This window comes from Podarcis filfolensis (genome assembly GCF_964270895.1).
Source record: "Podarcis filfolensis genome assembly, chromosome: 8".
Taxonomy (NCBI): domain Eukaryota; kingdom Metazoa; phylum Chordata; class Lepidosauria; order Squamata; family Lacertidae; genus Podarcis; species Podarcis filfolensis.
Genome location: NC_139611.1, coordinates 66,161,312 through 66,187,003, shown reverse-complemented (window position 1 = coordinate 66,187,003; position 25,692 = coordinate 66,161,312). Strand labels below are relative to the sequence as shown.

The 25,692-nt window shown below is 45.6% G+C and overlaps 1 protein-coding gene across 1 annotated transcript; it reads right to left on the bottom strand.

Annotated features, from left to right (window-relative positions):
- Positions 1–1,572: 1,572 nt before the first annotated feature.
- On the bottom strand, positions 1,573–9,978 carry LOC310769033 (regulator of G-protein signaling 17-like). Its single transcript, XM_083628087.1, has 5 exons — positions 9,857–9,978; positions 7,096–7,220; positions 6,376–6,468; positions 4,730–4,958; positions 1,573–3,903 (listed from the first exon to the last, which is right to left on the bottom strand). Exons 2-5 carry the CDS (start codon positions 7,215–7,217, stop codon positions 3,715–3,717), a joined length of 633 nt encoding a protein of 210 aa, XP_083484213.1. The 5' UTR covers positions 7,218–7,220; positions 9,857–9,978; the 3' UTR covers positions 1,573–3,714.
- Positions 9,979–25,692: the final 15,714 nt, after the last annotated feature.

Here is a 25,692-nt window from a genome sequence, read left to right as displayed (position 1 = left end):
TTCCCCATCCTTGCTTCATACCCAGAATGCCTTTTGTCTGCTGGGATGTGTCCTTGAACTCTTATTTGCCTCTTATTTGTCTTGGAGGGAGAGGGGTGTGTGTGTGGGTATGTGTGTAAACTAGCCCTCAACTAAAATGCCACAGGTTGATGCCAGACGGGGTTTGCTAGAGTCTCAAAGTCTTCTATAGGGGCTATATAGGGCTCTTCTGAGCTTTCTCTCATGCCTGAACTGTTGTGCCTGAGCCACAAGGAGGCAGTCCAGGTCCATCGGCTGCAATTTTTATTCTTACTGAGAATATTGTGAGAGGTTTGTCCCACGCTCTGTTTTCCATCTCCACCTCTTGTAGAGCAGGTGTGCTTATAATAATAGTAATCATGATATGATGGTCATGATATGAGTTCATTTGCAGCCCACTTGGTTTCCAAGATGCAGCACAAAGGCAGTGTATGAGGGTCTGCATTGCTGCATCCCATCCAGGCACCAACCAGCTCTAGACCTGCTTAGCTTCAGCAAGGTTGCGGATGATCATCAACCACAAGCCACCTTATTTCAAGCCTGACCATTTGTCCATCTAGCTGAGTATTGTATACACTGACTTGGGTTCCCAGCCCTACCTAGAGGTGTCAGGGGTAAAACCTGGGACCTTCTGCAAGCAAAGCAGACACTCTTGTCACTGAGCTATGGTTGTTCTTGCAATTCGTCAATTCATATCTCTGCCCCCTTTAGTGATCTTTCTTTGCCTCCACCCCACCCGAGATATCTCAGGTACCTTCTGATCACATATGTGCCATCCATTTAAAGCACATTATGTCCCGCAGGGAATCCTGGGAACTCTTAGTTTGTCGTCGTCCCCAGGAGCTATAATTTCCAGCACCCATAGCTACCTACAGTTTCCAGGATTCTTTGGGGGCAGTCAAGTTCTTTAAATGTGCATTAAATGGGTGGTGTGTACACAACCTCTCTCAGGCACACATATGTATTCTCAGTGACAGATGGACCCACGTTGACACATTCCCATCTCTTGTGGCAAAAACAGTTTTAAAATTGTTTTCTCACCCAGCTCTGAGACTACTGAGTGAGCCAACTGTGTGGTAGGTGGTAGAGGCTGGGGGCAAATGGATTCCTTCTCTCTGACTCTTCTGCTCCACAAGCTGTATGTTTTTGCACATAAACCCATAGCAGATGTGCATGTTTTTACGTGTGCGTGACTGTTTTGTGGCCTGTGTTTATGTAATTGTTGGGTTCTATCCAGTTAAGTCCCAGGGATGGAAGGATCTGTCAGTTCTGGGTCTCTCAGGCCACATTCACAACCATAACATTTAAAGCAAATATTGCACCCCTTGAGAAACAGTAAATAGAAATCCAAACTTTCTGATCCTCTGTTGGGTGGATGGATTTATATTGTGAACTGTCCCGAGATCTAGGGATGAAAGGCAGGAAAAGAAAGAAAGAAAGAAAGAAAGAAAGAAAGAAAGAAAGCCCCATTGCACAGGAAACCGCCCATTTGCTAAAAGTCTGCAGCTGAAAATGAGAAACTACACGAGGAAAAAATTGAGGGACACCCGCCACTTGCATTCAGGGGCCACACATGGCTCTCTTTATTCCTTACAAAGCAGTCAAGATTACAGCTTGGGTCCGACATACAACCTGTAGGCCCTGAATGCTAGGCCCTTATTTTGCCATGCTGAGGTAGATAATTGACAGCTCCATTGCGTATCTGCGCTTTCGTACAGAGTAGCGATGCCAATCCTTTGTAGCTTTCCCCTTTCGATCGCTGAAGTGAAGCTCCATGTCTGGAGGCAGTCTACCCACAAAAGATACTAAGCATCACACAGCTAGATCGTCACAGCTAAGGACTTCGTTTAAAATTTGGGAGAAAGTGAAGGTAGACAAAATACAGGTGGAGTGGGATGGAAAAGGAGAGTATGCAGCAGGAACCCAGATTTGGCTAATAATGGTGTGCAACATAAACTAGATCCTGCCCCTGCCCCCCAAGTTGCTTTGGGATAGGGCATTTTGGAGGTGTGGGGGTCTGTGCTTAACCTACTGCTGCTATGACCCACATGGCCTCTGCAGGTTACTTTTTCCTCCCAGGAGGTTGCAAAGCTGTGGTTTTGAGGGTAACCATCCAGCTTACAAAAGAATTATGTCAAATAAAAATGGCTAAGGACATTAAGACAGACCCAAGCTCTGCAACTAATTGCTACAGATAGCTCAGCTGGTTGGAGCGTGGTGCTGATAACGCCAAGGTTGCAGGTTCGATCCCTGTATGGGACAGCTGCATATTCCTGCATTGCAGAGAGTTGGAATAGATGATCCTCAGGATCCTTTCCAGTTTTACCATCCTATGGTCAAGTCATTGTGCTAGGATGGCATAGATCCAAGAGCTAAAAAACCTCAAGTATAACCTTTGGATTTTTAAAATAAAATAAAACCTTTTTACTAAAAATGGCCTATTTACCAGAATATTGAAAAGCAGTCTGTGTAACACCAGTTTACAGGTGAGAGTCGTGAAATTACCAACCTATAAACCTACCTTCCATCTCTACCTTCCTGGTGAAGAGAACGATTAAAGCTAGAATTATTAAGCATTATAGAAGAACAAGCCTGGCAGCTGAAGAGTCAGCATGGCTTCTGCAGAGAAAAGTACTGCCCCATCACCTCTTGGGCTTCTTTGAGAGTCTCAGCAGGAAGATAGGGGTGATTCAGTGAGCATTTTGGCCTTCCAAAAAAAACCTTTAGCCCTCCAGTGGCAGCTGTGGCGTCCCCCTCCAGGGCTCTGACCCTTGTGCAATCATGCTGTTTTCTGATCTGATTACAGAACTGAAAATAAGTTATGTTTATCACCATGTGGAAAATGCAATGTTGTTGTTTTTTTGTACTGTATAATATGACCTACTTTTATCATTCAAAACATTTGACTTTCCAAAAAAGGGGGGAATGCAGTTGGGGTCTGGGTAGGTTATGAAGCAGGGAAAGGCGTCTCCTGCCCACCCCCATCCTGTGGCCTTTTGCATGTAACTCTTACTAGGGACTCCATGCTTATCTTTAACTTGTCTAGTTCCGACATGCAGTTGTGACTGAGAATGGTGATGCCATTTCTGCTAGCCAAAGTGTTGACCAATGAGAACGTCTAGTGGTAAGGAGAGAACAGGGCTACTTTGGCTTGGAAATGTATGCAAAGAAGGTTTTTGTTTTCATTTGGCATCGTCCTAGAGCTCAGACCTCTTCCCTCACAAAACCACCACATGATGGGAATGCTAAAAATCCCAGTTTCACAAAACCCTCCTCCATCAGAGGCTGGTTCCACATTCTTGAATCCTGCATACCTGTAGGAGACAATTCCTATTGAATCCTCCAGCACGAAGAGGTGGTGTTGTCTAGATCCCATAAAGCTCTAGTGTGGTCTCTAGAACCAAACCTGCGCTCCTAGTAAACCTGCGCTCTAGAACATCCTGGTTGGGCTCCACACCTTGGAAAGCAGTGATCTCATCCCTTCATCTAGAATACGTCCTTGAATTTGCTGTACGTAAATGCCAGTGATGGAATAGTACATGGCTGTATGGGACAACTCAGCAGATGGAGGAAGAGGCTCATATCGCACAGATTGTTATGTACACCTCAACCCTCCAAAGACCTCTTGTCACCAAGCAGTAGGCAGTCTGAAGACTTGGCATCTCAAGAACTGAACCCAGGGTCCCTGTGTTTGGGTTAGGTGTCAGCAACTGGCATAGTCAGTCTCTGCTCCAGCGATTTGTAGAGAGGGGACTTCAGGAACCTGGGGTAGGAATCCCGGTGCATGAGAGCATAAACTTGCGCTTGCGCCTCATCAAACATGTGAGCGCCAGGTGACGGCAGGGAGTTGTTGATGGTCTCGCGCACTGCAGCATCAATGCTGACCTGCAAGAAGAAGCAAACACACAAACAAACAAACACACAGGGTGCTGTCTCAACTCATTTTGGCAGAATCGGCTCTGGAAAATAGGTGGTGTGCAGGCAACTGCTCTCTGCATTTCCTGGAGTAAGGATGTCGGACGATTCCATCAAAAATGGAAAGAAGAGTAGAAATTACGGATGCTCGCTTATTCGACTCATGGCCAGTATGGAAATCAGCACTCACTGTTGTTGTTATCAAATGATTTCCTGCATTTGTGGAAATCGCACAGGTCCACACACCTGCAGTGCAATGGATGAGCCTCACCCTGGGAAAACCTCCTTCATGATCAAGGAGTCTTAGGCAAATGGTACAAAATAGATTAAGTCACACCCACCTGCCATTTGCAATGTGTTGTCTTTGCACTGAAAGGAACGGAATGGAATCATGTAATGGCAACATGGTTTATGCAATTAATTATGTAAGTTGCCTAAGTTCACAGCTAGGGCTGATGGGATTTGTAGTCCAACAACATCAGAAGGGCCGCTGACTACTCTTGCCAGTCCTCATCACCTGCAGTTTGCATTTATTTATTTTAAATTTGTGGACTGATTGAACCGTGGGTTCCTTTTCAGCCAACCAAAGTATGCTTCCAACAGACTGCCTGAATAAGGGTTGGGAATAGCAGTGATTTGTTCATTCCCCTAGAAATGCCACGAATCCAGCAAATCTGAAAAAGGAAGGTGAGTGGCTGCTGCAAAGCAATGCTCAGCTTTGGATAACTGCTTCTTGGTCCACTGCGTCCCTTTCCATAGCTCTGCCTCCCACACCCCAATGCTGCACCCAGCCTACCTCTTTTGGGGAGAGGATGGAGATGTAATCCAGGTAGATCTTCTTGGCTTTCTCCGAGATCTGCTCTGGGCTCTGCTCCCTTTTGAGGTCCTCGCAGGCGAGCCAGAAGGACATGTTCTCTTCACTGTGCTCAGTCTGCAGGAACTCCATGAATATGCGCCGGCCAGCTGGACTGGTCAACATGGAGTCAAAGGACCATTGCCAAGAGGCAGCTTCTTCCGCTGTGAGCCTGAAAAGCAAGAGGTGGGAATGGGAGAAGAAGAGGAGTTTGGATTTGATATCCCACTTTATCACTACCCGAAAGAGTCTCAAAGCGGCTAACATTCTCCTTTCCCTTCCTCCCCCACAACAAACACTCTGTGAGGTGAGTGGGGCTGAGAGACTTCAAAGAAGTGTGACTAGTCCAAGGTCACCCAGCAGCTGCATGTGAAGGAGCGGAGATGCGAACCCGGTTCCCCAGATTACGAGTCTACCGCTCTTAACCACTACACCACACTGGCTCTGCTGTAGAAGATGCTCTTTCTTCCTCCTGTTCTTGGGGCAGAAGGTACAACTCTGTATACTGTTCAGGACACAGCAGCTGCATACGTGCCATAAATTTAAAGCACATATCACCCCGCAAAGAATTACGGGAACTGTAGTTTGTTAAGAGTGCTGGGAACTGTAGCACTGTGAGGTATAAACTACACTTCCCAGGTTTCTTTGGGGGAGGGAATTGTGGGAATGTTAAGGATAGTAGGAAAGGATATATTGAATAAGTATTATCCTTCTTTCACTCATGCTAGTAAGTGATGTAGCAGAGCAGATTCCCCTCAATATAGCTGGGAGCTAGTTTGCAGCTTCATTTGACTCTCTTAGTTAAGATTATTCCTGGTGTCCCCTTTTGTCCCTCTTAAAAGCATAAAGACACAAGAGTATTTCTGAGTAAAGTAACAAAAAAGTTTACTCACATTTCAGATCATAATATGATCCCTGAAAGGCAGGCTTTACTTGGTAATTACACAAACAAACTGTGAGTTTATCTCATATGGAGACTGAATTCGTGTTGCTGGCTGAGAGCCAGCAGACAGCAAAATTACATTGAGATAACAAAATGGCTGCAGGAGAGCAACATGGCAGTAAAAGATCAGGCAAGACATGAGAGAGAACAAAAGACATCTGAGAAAATGACTGCATGACTTGGCTCTTTTATGGAGTCAGCCAGAGCCATGCCCATCTCCTAGGTCACATGCAGGGGGAGGAAGCTCCAGGGACCAGAGGAACAGGAAGTTACACTGACTGAATGTCCCCCTGCTTGTGCCCACTCTAGGGAAATAAGGAATGTTGCATTTGACTGTACATCCAGCAGGAATGTGCTTTAAATGTACAGCGTGGACACAGCCATCACGACTGTTTGCCACTTGCAAGGAATCAGTCATTCAGCATGGCAGTCAAAGGTGGATCTCAAAGGGGCGGGAGTAAGGATCCAGCCCTCTACTGGATCCAGTCCCCAGTCCCTGTGATAACCTTATCCTCCACAAATGTGTCTGGATCCTTTCAAAGCCACTGAACAACACATGCAGGGAGGTGCACGATTCTCAAAAGTTATCGTAGCCGCCTTCTTGGATCAGGAATTGGCAATAGTAAGTTCAGGTACTTTGGCCCACCTCTCCTCCAGGTTTAAAGGGCTTTCCAGGTTGGAGATGCTGGACACTTTACATCCCACACCGTCTCGCCGTCTCTTCCTTGCCAACCGGTTCCTGCAACAGACAACGCAAGGAGAGCATTTTTCTGCTAGCCATTGGAGGAACAAGGCAAGGCAAAAAATCCCTGCTGGTAAATATGATCTCTCCTCAGGACTGGTTAGTACGAGGTATTTGGACTTTATAAGAAATGGGACTTGGCAGAGCCAATGGGGACTAAGCAGCTGTGCATCAAAGGCATGGTGGCTGGTGCCCATTGGATCTGATAGGACAGAAGGCAGGGAACCCAACAGTAGGTGGCGCCAGAGTTAATCACAGGTGGCACCAACTAACTCTACTTTTGCTCCTCTCTTCCTTCCTGCTGAGCTCTACAGGGGTAACATGGAGACTAAGCAAGAGGAAGGTGGCAGGCGGTGGCACCCCCTGGGCTGGTTGCAAATAAGAAGACAGGCAGGTGGGGCTGGCTGGAGGCAGACTGAGGTTGGTGGGGCAGAGCCCCATTTGCCCTAATGGACCAGCCTCTGCTAGTCAAAGGTAGGTTTTGAGAAAGGGGTATTGGAAAGGGTGGAGAGAGGCTGCATAGACTGTGGGGTGGGGAAGGACTGAGTAGGATTCAGGTTCTGCCTGCAATAACAACACCCAGACAAGGTGGGCTCCCACTCACAGCCCTGCAGAGGCATTTACCATGTGCAGCAGTTGCAGCAACACCAGCAGAAGCAGCAGTGTCTGCGACGGCAGCAGCGACACAGGCCTCTCCTCGTAGTCTCCGAAAGCTGATGGCCTTTCGCTGGGGAGCTGGATTCCATTACCTTGGGAGGGAATGGAGAGAAGACACCAGATGTATTTTTTATTTAGTGCACTGCATTTGTCTCTCATCTTTGTCTCCAAGGAGCTTAAGGTGGTGTGCATGGTTCTCCCTCCCTCCATATTTAATCCCCGCAGCAATCCTGAGAGAGGTAGGTTAGGCTGATTGGCCATGATTGGCCCATGTTACCCAGCGAGTTTCATGACCAAGTGGGGATTTGAAGTCTGGTCTCCCAGGTCCGAGTCCAACACTCTAACCACCACATCAGTGGATTTTCACATCCTCAAATGCTTCAGACAGATTTTTGCATGCGTACAGATCTGCGTGTACCCTGTAATTCTGCAATTTCACTGCATGAAGATACTAGTTCATCACCCTGAGTAAATACATCCAGTGTTTCCTCAGAAAATAAGCTTCTAGCCTTCAAGACTGCAAAAGCTAAGCCACGTTCAGAAAACAGAATGCATCAAGGCTGTGGTCGAATACCTGCTCACCTGAGAAGAAGTCCCATGGATGACAGTAGGGCTTTACATCTCGATAAACATGTACAGGATCAGGCAAAATACAAAGCAGACAACTGGATGCATATCTTATAAATCTGCGCTTGAATACTGTTTGCAGAATTATGCTTGTCTTGCTGCAGATTTTTATTTTGTAAAGCAACAGAATACACTCAGCTTTGGCTATGGGAACAGGGAGCAAATACATGGACTTTGAAAGCGAGTTGACATAATGGTAGAAAAAGAGGGCTTTAAGAGAAGAATTTTGAACTGATTCCAAAGGAAAGATACGGAGAGAGATTCTCAACCTGTCTTAATACTAATATGACTGCACACAAAGCTACTTTCTACCAAACCAGTTGCTCTATCTAGTTCAGTATTGTCTGTACCAGGTGTTGCCCAATCCAGATGTGGCAATCCAGATATTGTTGGACTCCAACTCCCATCAGCCCCAGCCAGCCTGACCATTGGGTCAGGGGAAATGAGAATTGCCATCTGACAACTTACTGAGGCAAGGCTGGCCCAGGACACTTTGGCACCTGAGAAGAACCACAAAACGATGCTCTTCTAGTCAGGGAACAGGTGAGAGAATATCTACATCAGGAGTACCAGGGGGGTGGCCGATTTGGCCTCCAAGGAGTGGACCACAGCTGCAATGGTGGCAGCAGCGGGCAATGCATCCCTTGGAGACCAGATCAGCTGCCCCTGTGGATCCTGCCACCTGAGGTGGTTGCCTCACTGAGGGATGCATGTTGCCCACCTCCCCCAGCCTGGTGCCCTCCAGATGTTTTGGTCTGCAACTCCCATCAGCTCCAATCAAGGTTCGCTGGGGCTCATGGGAGTTGGAGTCCTACGCATCTCATCAGGAAGGGGGAGGCTGGTTTATAATGCCTGGCAGCAGCTGTCCAGGATTTCAGAGGGTTTTTTCCCAGACCTACCTGAAGGTGGCAGGGACTGCATCTGGAACTTTTTGCATGCACCAGTGGTGTTAAGGAATAGTTAGACTACAATAAGAGAGCCAATGCCCTGCCCTACCTTCGAGGCTTAAGGTGGGTAACACTCTGCTCTGATCTTTCCCAATTTCCAAATGCCAATTTGGCTACAAATCTTTTTAATTCAACGGCTCACAGCTCCCATGCATCATTGCCTTTCAGCCTTGGCTATGCTCACTCAGGAAAGTGAAAGATGCTCTGAGTTAGAAGGGACCATGAGGTCCCTTGCAATGCATGAATATGTTGCCCAACATGGGGCTTGAACCCACGACCCTGAGATTAAGAGTCTTCTACTCTACCAACTAAGGGACACGGGTGGCGCTGTGGGTTAAACCACAGAGCCTAGGACTTGCCAATCAGAAGGTCGGCGGTTCGAATCGCTGCAGTGGGGTGAGCTCCTGTTGTTCAGTCCCTGCTCCTGCCAACCTAGCAGTTCAAAAGCACGTCAAAGGGCAAGTAGATAAATAGGTACCACTCTGGCGGCAAGGTAAACGGCGTTTCCGTGCGCTGCTCTGGTTTGCCAGAAGCGGCTTAGTCATGCTGGCCACATGACCCGGAAGCTGTACGCTGGCTCCCTCGGCCAATAAAGTGAGATGAGTGCCGCAACCCCAGAGTCGGCCACGACTGGACCTCATGGTCAGGGGTCCCTTTACCCTTTACCTTACTCTACCAACTAGGATCAGAGGCATTTGATTACAATCGCAAGTTACAGAGTTGAGAAACTGAGGATTTCCTTTGAACCTGGAAGCTTTCCACAGCCGTCTCCCACAACCTTGCCAAGCGTTTTGAACCGAGCATGTGCAGAGTGCCTTTCTTCCTCGCTAGAGAAAGCCAGCAGCAGCCTTGGGGCGGGGGGGGGGGGGAGCTCTGCAATGCTCCGAAGGGTCGCTAGGGGGCATCCTGCCTTGTCCACACAGCGGGCGCCGAGTTGCTGCGCACGAAGCGGTACGATGCGAGCCAGCTGCCTCCAGCCGGCTGTCTGGTACAGAGGGGACCCCTTCCTTCCCCCCACCCCGAGGGCTACGGGCGCCTCCCTGCTCCCAGGTCTTTCTTGATCAGTGACCCCGGGCTGGAGCTCAGCCTTGCCCTAGTCCTGCAAAGCCAAGATGCTGGGGGAGCCCCCGCCGCGCCCCGCCAGCCGCACCTACCTGGTCCCACCCGGTGGCGCCGCCGCCCGCAGGAGCCTGTTGGCCACCTCGCCCGAAGCTTTGCTTGTTGCCCCTGCTCGGAGAGCTCAGCGCTTCCTGCGCGGCTCAGGCGCTTCCCTCTCTCCGGCCACCAGGGGGAAGCAGACGGCCGCCGCGGACCCGAGCGGCTGCTCCGTGTAATGCGAGGCGGGTCGGATTGCCGCCCACAGGTAAGGCTCGGTCGTCCACCCCGCCGCCCAAACCATCAACGATTCCGAGCCTCCCTCCCTCCCATAAGCTAGTCGTAGGAAAGAGGTGCTGGACCTCCACGATTTCCGTTTTCCCAGGCGGCTTCACTCGGTGCCATTTGCTTTTACACACAAAAAAATCACCTGGACCTTTTATAGCTATTAGTCAGCTGTTGCAGCTACTCGGAAGTAAGTTCCACTAAGTTCAACGGAGCTTTCTCCCAGGTGAATGTGTTACATGTGCAGGAGGAGGATGATGATATCATCTGATGGAAATGGAAGTAATTTCTAGCCTACAAAGGGGCACTGCATAGTAGATGTATTAAGATGCCCTGGAGTTATATTTGTGGTCAAACAGAACTACCCAAGACTTGGGTCTCCAGCTGTTTTTGGACTACAACTCCCATCATCCCTGACCACTGGTCCTGCTAGCTAGGACTGATGGGACTTGTAGTCCAAAAACAGCTGGAGACCCAAGTTTGGGAAACCCTGCTCCAGAGGTTACTGGACTCCAGATCCCACCTGCCTCCACCAGCATGGCAGCATGGGAGTTGTATTCCATTATCTGGAGAGCCACAAATTAGCCATTCCTGGCAGAGTAGGGATGGGTAACCTGTGCTTCAGATATTGTTGGACTCCAGACTCCCAGCATTCCTGACCATTGACCCTGCTGGCTGGGGCTAATGGGAGTTGGAGTCCAAAAGTCCCTGGATGGTTCCCTGTTCTTGTGGCTGCATCACAGTGGCAAATGGCAGGGCTTTAGCTAAATGGTAAAGCATCTGCTTTGCATGCAGAAGGTCCCATGTTCAGTCCCCACCATCTACATGCTGTTGTTGTTTAGTCATGTCCAACTCTTCGTGACCCCATGGACCAGAGCACGCCAGGCACTCCTGTCTTCCACTGCCTCCCGCAGCTTGGTCAAACTCATGCTGGTAGCTTCGAGAACACTATCCAACCATCTCGTCCTCTGTCGTCCCCTTCTCCTTGTGCCCTCCATCTTTCCCAACATCAGGGTTTTTTCCAGGGAGTCTTCTCTTCTCATGAGGTGGCCAAAGTATTGGAGCCTCAGCTTCAGGATCTGTCCTCCCAGTGAGCACTCAGGGCTGATTTCCTTCAGAATGGATAGGTTTGATCTTCTTGCAGTTCATGGGACTCTCAAGAGTCTCCTCCAGCATCTGCATGTAGGATGGGCAATGGATGCTGTCTCTAATCATGGAGAGCTGCTGCCAGTTGGTGTAGACAGTACTAAGCTAGATTGACTGACACTCCAATGCAATATAAGGCAGCTTCCTATGATCCTTATGCTCCAGCCAAAACACAGGATGACTATCCAGGAGTCTGGACGGTTGCTGTCTCCCAATGTTCAAAATCAGGGGGGTAGCAAACTCTGAGATTGGTCTTTAACATCATAAAATGTGGTCATTTGCCATTATTTTAATAGGTTAAGCATTTAAATGGGATGCTGTGCACTGGGAAACCAGTGTGCCCCTCCAAATGTTGGACTCCAGCTCCTATTAGCTGCAGGCAGCATGGCCAATGGTCAACATTGGTGGGAGCAGAAATTCAACACAATTTGGAGGACCACAGCTTCCCCCGTCTCCATGCCCTTGACACAGTTATTAGCCTACAGCCTAGTCTTAATTCCTAGAAGGAAGTCCTCTTGATTGCTATGGCGACCGCTTCATCCTAGTAGAGAGACTTGGCCTTATTTGCCCCCTAAGCAATGATGTGACCACGAATGAAGGATGGTTAAGGGAGGACTTGAACCCGAGTCACACAGAAGCCACCCCTGACACAGCACAGCACAGCACAGCACACTAATCCTTCCTGTCTGAATTCACAGCCATCTGGGGTGGTTTTCTGAATTTGCAGCGATGGGGGTATTAGCAACGTGTTGGCTCGTTTCCTTCTTGCTTGTACAAAAAAATGAAGCTGAGTTGATTATGGCCCTAATAAAGTGTTTTGTGGGAAGTGCTCCATTCCCTGTCTGCTTTTGTCATTCTTTACAGCCTTATTGTTAGCAAGTTTCCCCAGCTAATAATGTAATGCGTCCTTACAGCCGCCGTGTTCTGTTCGGTAAACTGAAAATGACTGATAATAATAATAATAATAATAATAATAATAATAATAATAATAGTAATAATAATAATAATAGTAATAATAATAATAATAATAATAATATAATTTTATTTATATCCTGCCCTCCCCAGCCGAAGCCGGGCTCAGGGCGGCTAACAACACTAAAATAGTGCAACATTATAAAAACATTATAAAAATTAATTAAAATCAAAATTGATGGCAACCATAAACTAAAGTTCTGTAAAGATTGCCAAAGGAGGGAGTCAGGCTGCGCCCTGACCAAAGGCCTGGTGGAACAGCTCTGTCTTGCAGGCCCTGTATATTCTGTGTACCTGGGAGACTGCCTTGTGTTGTTTCAGACCATTGGTCTATTTGAGTTCAGTGTTGTCTACATGACTGGAACAGGGTGTCCAGGGTTTCAGATGCAGAATGTTCTCAGGCCTGTGTGGAGATGCATTTTTGGGGTTGAACCAGGCATATCTTGAATGCAAAGCAGTTGCTCTGCCACTGAGCTACATGCTGATAAGCAATTTTTTAAAACAACAACACCACAAGCAAGTGTGATTTTAAGGACAGGCAACGCAGACAGTCAAGTTTGGGGCTTCAGGGGCACCCATCTATTCAACTACTCCACAAACCATCTATTCAACTGCCCCATCAGCAGCTGAAACAAATAGTGTATGACTTCTCATGTGAAGTTATCCTAGAAACACTTATCTGTGCAGCTAGCGTTGCATTGACATTCAAATGACCGCTTTGAGGGTTTGTTTGTTTTACAACCAAGCGGTGTGTAAATTTTATGAAATAAATAAATACACGTTTATTCCTTATGAGTATTTGTGGGGATCACGAGCAGGGGACATGTGAGTGATTGTGATCAGATCAGATTGTGTGAGCTGGTGTAGCAGAGTAGCCAAGAGACGGAGCTATGAATCATGAAGTCTCTCGTTCGAATCTCATCTCTGCCATGAACTCACTAGGCAGCGTTGGCCACACCTCTCTTTCTGTCCCTCAGCCTCAGTCCTTCCACCTGCAATATGGGGGAATAATACTTCAACTTACCTTACAGCAGGGGTAGAGAATCTTATGGCTTCCAAGTGTGGCTGAATTTCTGTCACAGTCCCTCTCCTGTATCAAAATGTGTTCATTTTTGTATGTTGTTATATTTTTGTTTTGCTATGTTATTAAGAAAGTGTTACTATGCTATTGTTTTGCTATAAAACTGTTTTGTAATGTTGGTTTGAAATGCATTGTTTCTTTGTTGTCAGCCGCTTTGAGGAGTGTGTGTGTGTGTGTGTGTGTGTGTGTGTGTGTGTGTGTAAATGGCATACACATCAAATGAATGAATGAACATTGGCCCATCTAACTCAGTTTTTTCTACACAGACTGGCAGCTGCTCTCCCAACACTGCCAGGAGATACTGGGGACTGAACCTGGAAGTTTTGCGTGCAAAACAGGTGCTTTCTCACTGAGTTATGGCCCTTTGCTCTCATTTGTGACAAATACTGTGACAAAATATGCAGAAATTGAACAAATGGAGGAGGACACTTAGTTTAAGGCTGTCTGTCCCTGACAGTACATGTCTAGTTTAATGAGCCACTTAGATGCTTTCATTCTAGAGGTACATTGGAATGCGTCAATCACAGCCAAGACAAAACTGGTTCATTTGGAAAGGAGGTGGGGCAGTGCTGCTGCTGGAATGGGGAAGGGGCCACAGCTTGGTGGTAGAGCATCTGCTTTGCATGCAGAAGGTTGCAGGTTCAATCCCCAGCATCTTCAGTTAGGTTAAAAAAAAAAAACCCATGGAGAGCTGCTGCCAATCAGTGTGAACAGTACTGAGCTAGATGGTCTAAGCTAAGACAACTTCTTAGGTTCCTACACTCTGAAACAGCTCTGCATGATGAAGAGGCCACTGGAATGCTGTGACATTAATGCAGCCTGCTAAAAATAAATCAAAAGCCTTAAGAAAAAAAAGCCTTGCATAATACAATAAATATTTAACCATTCAGAAAATGCAAAGATGAGGAGAAATGAAATATCCATTCATTCAGGGAAGTGCCATTTAAGATTGCAAGTGGGAAATCTGCAACACATCTGATTTCTAGGGGAGGTGGAGAAAAACACTGTGTGTGAGTTTTTTTTCCTTCTTTTTCTCTTCTGTGCCTCCATCCTCCCCCCATCATCTAGGAGTTGGATACCTTAAATATATATAAAGAACAAGTTAAACAGCCAGTTCAATATTGCCATGTAATATGGTCAGAAGCATGCACATCTTGATACCTTTGCCCTCTTTGGGTGTTCTGCCCCCTCATGTGATAAGGGTGAAAGGGGAAATGTGCAGGCCAGTTTTGTCTCCTCTGCTGTCACACCATGTTTGCTGCTTAATGGTAAGAGTTCATGCTTTTGATGCAGACGGCCTTGTGGTTGGGTTCTCCCAGGCTGTCCTATGGCCAGCAGGCAATTGTTTTTCTTCCAGCAGTCCTTTGGCCACTAACTGGTTGTAGTGGCAGGATCTTCTGAGAATGGGTGTTGCCTTCTTTCTTTCTTTCTTTCTTTCTTTCTTTCTTTCTTTCTTTCTCCTTTGTGCTTTTAAATGCTTTTATTATTATTTTTCCAGGTGCTACTGGAAGGAAATTTTTTGTTTTGTTTTGTTTAATTGTTTTATAAGATTTATATTTCTTGCGTGTTTCTAGTTGCATCTGTTTTAATGGCTGCTATAAGCCACCGTGGGTCCTGTGCTGGGAGGAAGGCGGGATAGAAATAAAATAAATGAATGAATAAAATATCTCTCATATTGCAGATTGGGTGTGTGTGGACAGAGCTGAGGCTGAAAGAGAGTAGCTGTTGCTGCCTAAAAAGTTCACAGGAACATAGGACTATTCCTCTACTGGCTCAGTATAGTCTTCACTTGTCACACAGCTGCTTTCCAGGGTTTCAAACAGGGATCTCTGCCAGCTGAACTTGGATATGACAAAGATTGAAGCTGAGACCCTCTACTCCAGGCATAGGCAAACTCGGCCCTCCAGATGTTTTGGGACTACAACTCCCATCATCCCTAGCTAGGAGGACCAGTGGTCATGGATGATAGGAGTTGTAGTCCCAAAACATCTGGAGGGCTGAGTTTGCCTATGCCTGCTCGACACTCCAAGGGAAGCCTTTCATGGCAGAGGTGAGATTTCAGACAGATTTCATGCAGTAAGCAAATTCAGACATTGTTGACCTGGTGCCCTTCAGTTGTTTGGGACTACAGTTGTACCTTGGGTTAAATACGCTTCGAGTTGAGCGCGTTCGAGTTGCGCTCCTCGGCAACCCGGAAGTAATGGAGTGTGTTACTTCTGGGTTTTGCCGCTTGCGCATGTGCAGATGCTCAAAATGACGTTGCACGCATGTGCAGAAGCGGCAAAAAGCGACACGCGCGTGCACAGACATGCCATCGCTAGTTACACTTACCTCTAGATGCGAACTGGGCTCCGGAACAGATCCCGTTCGTATCTAGAGGTACCACTGTACAACTCCCATCAGCCCATGATGACGACGATGATGATAATTTATTTATACCCCACCCATTTGGCTGGGTTTCCCCAGCCACTCTGGGCAGCTCCCAACAGAATTAAAAGCACAATAAAACATCAAACATTAAAAACGTCCCTAAACGTCCCTTCAGATGTCTTCTAAAAGTCAGATAGTTGTTTATTTCCTTGACATCTGATGGGAGGGTGTTCCACAGGGTGGGTGCCACTACCGCAAAGGTCCTCTGCCTGGCTGAAACTGACAGGGTTTGTACATTGCCCAGAACAGCTGTAGGAAGCCAGGTTGTTGAAGAATCCTCAACATTTCCTCTCTTGATAATGGCTGCCTTTACAGCATTCAGCAGATTAATTACCATTTCTAGGTCATTGCCTTCAACCAATTGATATAAATAGTTCAATCACACACCCAAGGGATTGGAAAACATTCTCAACCCAGTGATTTCCTCCTTGGGTGACAAAACAGCCATCTAGAATGTTGTGGTTCCTGTGATCTTTCCAAAATATAGTCAGGAAATCCCCCTAAAGTGCCTTCAGCGATCCCGGGTGTCGTCGTAAATTAATCTAAAAGGATCGCTAGAGACGGATACAGAAAAGTGCTTCTTCTTCTCTCACAACATTGGAACTGGTGGACATTCAAGGAAGCTGAATGTTGGGGGGGGATTGAGGACAGACAAAATAAAAGCCTTTCCCACACAGCACAGTGGGATTTGCTCCCATATGAGGCAGACATGGGCACTGGCTTTGATGGCTTTCAAAGAGGATTAGACAAGTTCATGGAGGAGAAGGCTCTCAAGGGTTACTAACCATGAAGACTGACTGTCTGAGGCTGTCCACCTCTGAATACCCACTGCTTGGATCACAGGTGGGCAGAGTCCTGCTGCTTGCTCAGGTCCTGTTTACTGTGGTTTCCCACGGAGACATCTTGTTGGCCACTGTAAGAACAGGATGCCGGCCAGGTCCACCACCATCGGTGTTATGTACTGAAGTTCTCACCTTGGCCAGCAGGGGGATACTGTAGATAGTTTTCACTCAGGTCCACATATGCAAATAAGGGATTGAAAGTGACGTTCAGTGATTGGATAGTTACAGAAAGTGGTTACAGTTGCGTTGTACTGGAGCTCTATATAAGCAGGCTGGCTGAACCCTTCAGTTCAGTTTTGTTCTGGCCTGTGAATAAACAAGAGCTGTTTGAAGAATCACTGTGTCGTCTGATATGTTCACCCACAACTGAACAATCACTTTTTAAAAAATAAAATAAAATTGTATACCGTCTTTCTATCGTACAATACTCAAGGCAGTTTACAAGCTGAAGAAACAAAGAATGTACACCTTATAACAATCGAATGCAATACAAAAGTGTGTTAATAAAACGTAGCTTTAAAATAAGCAACCTACATCAAATAAAGTAGCATTCAACAATCATTAGAATAGTATAAAATAATAATATCAGCATATAAAAATTAAACAGAAATCCACTCTTAACAATTAAGATAAATAATTTCTAAACTACAATGAATAAAACAACGGCAAGCCACAGTGCATAAAATAATACAATACAAATTGAGAAGCAGATGCTGGAGGGTGGGGCAAGGCAGGTGGAAGGAGGCCTTGCCTGATGAAGTCTCTCCCCTCACAGTTCTTCCTCCAGGCACAGCTCCCTTATGAGGACTCTTATGTTCTTATGATGTCTTGGAAGTCTGGGTGCAGTTCTGCTCGCAGAAGACGAGTTTGCAAAGAATTAAGACAGAGAGAGTGGGGGACATCCACTTTCCCAGACTGTTCCTGTAACTTTGACCTTAATCAACTTACTTCTCCACATCACTGGTATTTAGATGCATGGCATTTACAACCTCCTCCTCCCTCCACTTCTCTCTCAGATCTCAAGATGAGAGGTCACCTTTGTCCTCTGAGATAACAAAGGAACAAGCACAGCTGCCTTGTTCTTCTCTAGACTAGTTAGATAGACTGGAACAAGCAATTATTCCATCCAGGTTATGTACTTCCTACAAGAAACAACTTTATTATTTTCATAACTACAAGCATTTATCTTGTGTGTGACTGCAGCAAGTAAAGTCTACTCCCTAACTGAGATTTACTGGCTTTAATGCAACTCACTCTGCATACCAATAGGGTTTCAAGAGGCAATCGGACCCAGTTATCCCAACAGATGTGGTGTGAAGTACCATGGAGATATTTTGAAAAGATTTTCCATCGTTTGTTTGTTTTTTGCTGAGAACAATGTCTTTCTTTTCTTTTTGAAACTGTTTCATTTATTTGTTACTTCTATAAACTGCAGCTGATGGTTGACAGGCCTATTAAAAGTACAAAATACAGTCCAACATTTAATCAATAAACCCAAATTATAGGCAATATAAAACAGAAACTGTCTAAAAGTCAGCCTAGACACAGCTGTATAAAATCCATTTTAAAAAAGCATAAACTCAAGCAAAGGGGGGAATAACTTGGTGCAAGGATTTAAAGCAGGGGTCAGCAAACTTTTTCAGCAGGGGGCTGGTCCATTGTCCCTCCAACCTTGTGGGGGGCCGGACTATATTTTTTTTGGGGGGGGGGGAATGAACAAATTCCTGTGCCCCACAAATAACCCAGAGATGCGTTTTAAATAAAAGGACACATTCTACTCATGTAAAAACACGCTGATTCCCAGATTGTCCGCGGGCCGGATTGAGAAGGCGATTGGGCAAGATCCAGCCCCCGGGCCTTAGTTTGCCTACCCATGATTTAAAGGCACCAGGTGTATCCCTAGCATAATGGAAAAGGCCCCAGGTGAACGAAATGGGCTTCACCTGGTGCCTAACTTTTCACTTATTTATTTATTGTTGCATTTATACCCCAGTTTTCCTCCAGGCAGTTCAAGGTGGTGTACGTGCCTTGCCTCTTTCCCATTTTATCCTCACAACATCCCTGTGAGATAGGTTAAGCTGATGGACTGTGGCTGACCTAAGGCCACCCAGTAAGCGTCATGGCTTAGTAGATATTTAAAGCTCAGTCCCTTGGGGCCAGCACTCTGCCACTGCACCAAACTGGCTCTGTGTCAGGTAAAAGGTAAAGGACCCCTGGATGGTTAAGTCCAGTCAAAGGCAACTATGGGGTTGTGGCATTCATCTCGCTTTCAGGCTGAGGGACCTGGCGTTTGTCCACAGACAGTTTTCCAGGTCAGGCGGCCAGCATGACTAAACCATTTCTGGTGCAATGAAACACCGTGATGGAAAGCAGAGCGTGCCGAAACGCTGTTTACCTTCCTGCCTCAGCAGTACCTATTTATCTACTTGCACTGGTGTGCTTTCGAACTGCTAGTTGGCAGGAGCTGGGACTGAGCAACAGGAGCTCACTCCATTGTGGGGATTCGAACCGTCAACCTTCCGATTGGCAAGCCCAAGAGGCTTAGTGGATTAGACCACAGCATGTCAGGTAGGGGAATCAGGAGAAGGGCCTCTGAAGAATATCCCAAGGACCAGGCAAGTGTGTGTGTAAGTCAGACACACACAGAGAGAGATTTGTCAAGTAACCTGCCCTGAAGCCATTTAGACAAAGGAGCCAAAAGAGCCCTTCAGACCTCCCTCACTCCAACAAGCCTTTTAAGTAAAGATATTTACTAGTCTGCACCTGCAGTGGAACTGTTTCCAAACGTTTTATTGTTTGTGTGTTTTCTGGTCTCCTTTAGGAAGAAGGGAAGGCTATAAATTTAACAACAACACCAGTTTCTCCTTGGAGACACAGGAAGTCATTGCACCTCGGACACACTCAGGACTTATTGCCAATAAGGAGTTGGCCAGATATGTGGCAGACAGTGTAAAAACACTGAAAAGCCTCCGCACCCCTACTGGCATTCTACCTGCGTAATTGTTTTTGCAGTTTAAGTTACTTTATCAAGTGTTTGGGTTTTCTTTAGGGCAAGGAAAGGAGAGCCCGAGCCCTGGCTTCCTTGCCCTGCTGCCGAACTTGTACGTCTGCCTAACTCGCCTTGACGCTTTGTCAGCTGAGGCCAAGACACTTCACCAGCTGGGGCTCCCTGTAGCTCCTGGAGCGAGACTCGCTCTAGCCAGGCAAAAGGAAACAGCCACGGAGGGCTGGGTAAGGAGCGTGGCCTGAAAATCATCTCAAGAGAAGACGAAAGGGCCACAAAAATGAGCCAGAGACTCAGTATATGGCATAAGGGGAGGCTGATCAGAAAAGACTGCATAAACTGCAGCTGCCCGTCTCAGAAGACGTTGCTTATCTCTGAAGCAAGCTGAGAAGTAATAGAAGGAACAGCTGTTCAGGAGAAGGCAAGAAATGTAAGGCGCCTGGGGACACGCTGGGAAGAATCGATCAGAAGCACAGATTGTAAATATAATGCAGCAAAGAATCAAAGAAGCATGTAATATATATATATATTTAGGTATGCGTAAACAGTAAAGGAGGATCACAAGGTGTTGTACTCTTGGAAGGAGCACAAAAACTCTTTTTTCCCTGGTGCTACTGGAAAGCAAGCAGAATGCTAAACAGAAGGAAGAAGCCCAGCAAGACATTCTACTCCCTATGGTGGGATTTACCCATCATTCATTGCCTGTTGGAGTGATGAGAGCAGAGATGGAAAGCCTTGGAAAAATGAATGATGGCACCGAAGGACTACCCAAATGAAAGGCTGTGTGCTAAGTCCTTTCTGTGGTAGCAGTGTTTTGCTGGAGGAACTATCTGCCTGGGGGCAGGAAGCATGGAATTATTATTACTATCATTATTAAGATTACTGCAGTGTGTTACATGGAGGGGCTGCCTTTGAATATGGTTCGGAAACTGCAGCTGGTGCAGCATTCAGTGGCCAGTGGCTTGGACCAGATGATCCTCAGGGTCCCATCCAATTCTATGGATTTTGGGTAGGCAGAGACTAGGCCATTGGCCCATTTTGCCCAGCATCCTTTGCTCACAGTGGCCAACTAGTTGCCCAAAGGAACCCCACAGCCAAATCCTGAGCCCCACAGCAAACTCTGCATTTCTGATTCCCAGCAACTGGGATTCAGAGTCCCAATGCTTTTGACACTGGAGGTAGCTACCACTTTAGGCACCATTTTTAAAAAAAATATTTTAGGTGCCAGATGTTTTCCTATTCTAAAATGATAACTCATCCTCTTAAGCAGAAGCTGCCATGTTACAAATATAAAAGCCCATCACTGTTTGTTTTCCAAAATGTCAGAGTGGGGAGGGGACAGCCCACCTGGCTTTAGCACTCTTTGCTGTTTAAATATTAAATCCTGGTTTTTTGGGGGGGAATACAGAAGCAGAATTTGAAACGATGCACTCCTTTTCATCTCCCTCTCTTCCCCCACATTTGTTTCTCTCCCCCGATCTTCCCTCCCAGTTCAATATTAAATCAAATAAATGTCCCCTGCTGGGTTCAGGGAGGGACGGAGTTTCAGGCAAAGTGGCTTTTGAAATATTAAAGGAAGATGAAATAGGCCGGTGTGAAATATGATTGTTCATTCCTAATGGCGGGCTTCCAGCCATCATTGGCTGTGGGCTGTTCCCCTCCTGCCATCAAAACTCTAGAGAATAATGAATGGGGGCTGACACAATAGACAAATTATTGTCTTCATTATTATGGTTGATTATGTGTTGATCTACGAAGTGTTCCCTTGCTTGGGTCAAAAGGCTTTCTGTCACTTTATAATTAGATACTGGGAATCTCTGGATTGCTGGCCTAAGGGTGAAGGGTGGGAGATTCTAGGCTTGTGGGATCTGCTATATATTTTTGTACTGGTACCCTGAGAGCCATTTCTAAATTTGTGGCTCAGTATGAGGGCACAGAATTGTGGAATCATAGGATTGCAGAGTTGGAAGTGACCAGCTGAAGGAGTTGCACCAGCTGTCTGCTGTTGTTGCTGTTACAATCATTATTTGTTAAATTTATTGGTTGCTTTTTCTTGCCATAGGCCAATTGCAAGAGAGTTACACCCCCCCCCCCCCGCCACCTATACATTCAATTAAAAGGGAGCAGGGACTTAGCTGCTAAGTTCAAGGTACTGGTTTTGCCTTGCATGAAAGAGGAAATGAACTTGTAATATCTGGATTTGAAGAGTGAAAAACTACTGGTTTATAGAATCAGGTAGGTAGCAGTGTTGGTCTGACGCAGTCGAAATAAATTAAAGAATTAAAGAATTGTCCAGTAGCACTTTAGAGACAAACTAAGTCTGTTCTGGATATAAGCTGTCGTGTGCATGGACACTTCTTCAGATACACTGAAAGAGAAGTCACCAGACCCTTATATATAGTGGGAGGGTGGGGTGGGGTTCATACCTTATAGGAATTGGTGATTTAGTGCTGTGGCACATGCCCTCTGGAATTCCTTCCCCTTGAATATTAGACAGGCATCATTTCTGCTGTCGTTTTGGTGCCACCTGGAGACCTTCCTCTTCCAACAAGACTTTTAGTCAAGATCTTTCCCAGTCTCCATCCCCACTGCTCAGCCCGGACACTGAGGTCCTCCTTCAAGGGTCTTCTGGTGGTTCCCTTATTGAAAAAAGTGAAGTTACAGGGAACGAGGCAGAGGGACTTCTCAGCAGTGGCGCCCTGCCTGTGGAACACCCTCCCATCAAATGTCAAGGAGATAAAGAACTATACAACTTTTGGAAGACATCTGAAGGCAGCCCTGTATCGAGAATTTTTTATTTTTTATTTCTTATAATATTTTTTTATTAATTTTAACATATAAATTATAAAATGTACCACAAAACTTATCACGTATACAACCTCTGATGATCCACCGTTTTAACCACTTCTTATGCATTTCTTAACTTTATATTGCCTTTACATCTCTTAACAAATCATCCTCCCCCTTGTCCATTTTTACAATACTTCTAATAATACTCCTCACAAAACTTCTTGCAACCCTACAAACATCATCTGTTCTTCACAATTACTTTTCAAATAGTCTGTAAATTTACTCTAGTCTTCCGTGAATTTCTGGTGTCGCAGGTTTCGAATCCTTCCTGTTAGTTTATCTAATTCTGCATAGTCCATTAACTTCATCCTCCATTCTTCAATTGATGGTAACTCTTCTTGCTTCCATTTTTGGGCCAATAATAATCTTGCTGCTGTTATTGCATATAAGAAGAGCTTACATTCCTTTCTATTTATATCACTCCCCACAATGCCCAATAGAAATGCTTCTGGTTTCTTTATAAATGTATATTTCAACATTTTTTTCAACTCATTATATATCATCTCCCAGAAGCATTTCACCTTTTTACATTCCCACTACATGTGATAAAATGTTCCCTCTTTTTCTTTACATTTCCAACATTTATTACTGACTTTATACATTTTCGCTAACTTAACAGGTGTAATATACCATCTATACATCATTTTCATCACATTTTCTTTTAGGGCATTGCATGCAGTAAATTTTAAACCTTCCTTCCATAATTTCACCCAAACACTCAACTGTATATTATACCCAAAATCTTTGGCCCAGTGAATCATAACCGACTTAACCTCTTCGTCCTTCAAATGCCATTCAAGCAGTAATTTATACATTTTAGACAGAATTTTTGCATCATTACTTAATATCTCTAATTCAAACTTTGATCCACTTTCATCAAATCCTTTTTCATTAGAGTCTTGTTTAAACATTTCGTTGACCTGGCGATAATGTAACCAATCATTAACATATTCTTTAATTTCTTCATATGGTTTCAGTTTCCATTTACTTCCTTCCATATATATTAATTTCCCATATGTTATCCATTTCCTACTCATATTGACCTTTTTTACACTCATCACTTCTAATGGAGATAACCAATGTGGTGTTTTTTGTTTCAGTAGGTTTTTATACCTATCCCAGGTTTCTATTAGAGATCTTCAGAATATATGGCTTCCAAATCCTTTGTGGACTTTTGTCTTGTTATACCATAAATATGCGTGCCACCCAAATCTATTATCATAACCTTCTAAATCCAACAATTCCATATTTTCTAATTTCACCCATTCCTTCAACCAACAGAGGCACAGTGCTTCATAATACAATTTCAAATCTGGCAGGGCGAAGCCTCCTCTTTCTTTAGCATCTGTTAGTAACTTAAACTGAATTCTCGTCTTCTTTCCAAGAAGAAGAAGAAGTATCAGGAATTTTTTAATGTCTGACGTTTTATTCTGTTTTTATATGTATTGGAAGCCACCCAGAATGTCTGGGGAAACCCAGCCAAATGGGTGGGCTATAAATAATAAAATTACAAGGTGTGACCAGAAAATTCGGTGAATGGTCACAGAAATCGGACAGGGAGAAATATTTGAACATACAATCAGCATTGAAAGCCCAAGAAACATTCACAATTGTGTATGGAGATGAAGCTGTAACTCGAAAGATGGTGTATGAGTGGTTTAAGTGTTTCCGTGAAGGGCGGCAAACCATCGAAGATAACCCTCGGTCTGGCAGTCTGTCGATGAGCAGAACAGCGGCAAATGTCAACAGAGTTTGTGAGTTATTGATGCAGAATCAGCGTTTGTCCATCTGACTGATGGTGGAAGAATTGCATATTCCACGTGAAATCGTTACTGAGGTTACTGAGATGTCCCACCCTCCATATTCTCCTCATCTGGCCCCTCTGGATTTCTTTCTTTCCCCAAAACTGAAATCTGCACTGAAAGGGCACAGATTTTCCAACATTTCACACGTCCAAGCTGCTGTGAGGAGGGAACTGAAAGCTGTACGAAAAGCGAACTTCTCCAGAAGTTTTCAACAGTTCTACAAATGTTGTCAATGGTGCATTGTATCAGAGGGGGCCTACTTTGAAGGTCTGTAAGGTATGTATGTTCAAATATTTCTCTCTGTCCGGTTTCTGTGACTATTCACCAAACTTTCCAGTCACACCTTGTAGTATTATTATTATTATTAGTAGTAGTCTGCCACTGTATTGGGATTTTTTCCTGATGATTTAATTCTTGTGCTTTCCTGGGGCAGGATGGCAGACTAGCTCTGCATTACAAAGATGTCTGTGAACATGACATGAAGGCTGGCAATGTCAACCCTACTGTGTGGGAATCCCTTGCAGATGACCACAGTGCCTGGAGACAAGACAGTCAGGTTGTGTATCCACAGCAGTGACCAGAGGAGAAATGACCGCTGGGAGGAGCGCAGAGTATAAATGCCATGGTGCATCTGCAGCAGCACAACCAGATGCCTTCATCTGCCCTAGCTGCAACAAAACATGTCCCTCGTGTATCAGTCCCTACAGCCACAGCAGGCGCTGTAACTGTCTAGCTGTTTGACTTCACCCCCAAAGGCGCACTCCTCCATTGTCTCCCAACAATGCCAACAACAGATAAATAAATAAGGACTGGGTGCCTCTGAATAGAGATGCAGGAAGAATTCCTTTGCACTTCCTGAACCAATACACCAGGGACTAGGAAGCTTTTTCATCCTGAAGTCCTCATTGACTGCTGTGCAACTTTCCAAGGTCTGTGTGCCAATGGTGGGCAGGGCCAGAGACAAAAGTGGGTGGAGGAACAACGACAGTTCTTACCCATCTACAATAGGATATATACCAGCCACTTCAAAGTCAGAGGTTTCCTTACCCATGCCTTTCCACACGCCTCTCAGCACAAGCAAGCAAGAGGCACTATTGCAATTCAAGGACAGCCAGGCAAAAGTCCTCCGAGGAGGACCCAGAGCAGAGTCAGTGAAGCCCAGAGCTAGAGAGAGAAGCCAAGAGGGACATTTGTGGCCCTGATGTTCCCCACCACTGCAGTAAACAAACTGGGAGACAGCTCTCCTTCGAAATGCACACTTTTGCTATGCCCTGCTCCAGTTTCTTCTCTAGGTAAGAAGGACCACATTCACTATGTGCCCCAAAGTCCTTGCTTTGACTTGCAATAAAATTAAAGAGAAATTCATCTGGTGGAAGAAAGGTGAGCGCAAACCAAGAGAAGTTAAAAGTGGACTAAGAATGAGATGGTTTTTATTTCTTTTCAGAGAAAGAGGTGATCAATCACTGGGGTAGGCCTGCTC

Bases quoted from the DNA above. Each gene is read 5' to 3' on its own strand.
- LOC310769033 (XM_083628087.1), bottom strand. From the start codon at position 7,217: ATGGAATCCAGCTCCCCAGCGAAAGGCCATCAGCTTTCGGAGACTACG. The intron at 6,469-7,095 runs GTAAATGCCTCT...TGTCTGTTGCAG, and splicing joins TGCTGCAACTGCTGCACATG to GAACCGGTTGGCAAGGAAGA. The intron at 3,904-4,729 runs GTAGGCTGGGTG...TTCTTCTTGCAG, and splicing joins CCATCCTCTCCCCAAAAGAG to GTCAGCATTGATGCTGCAGT.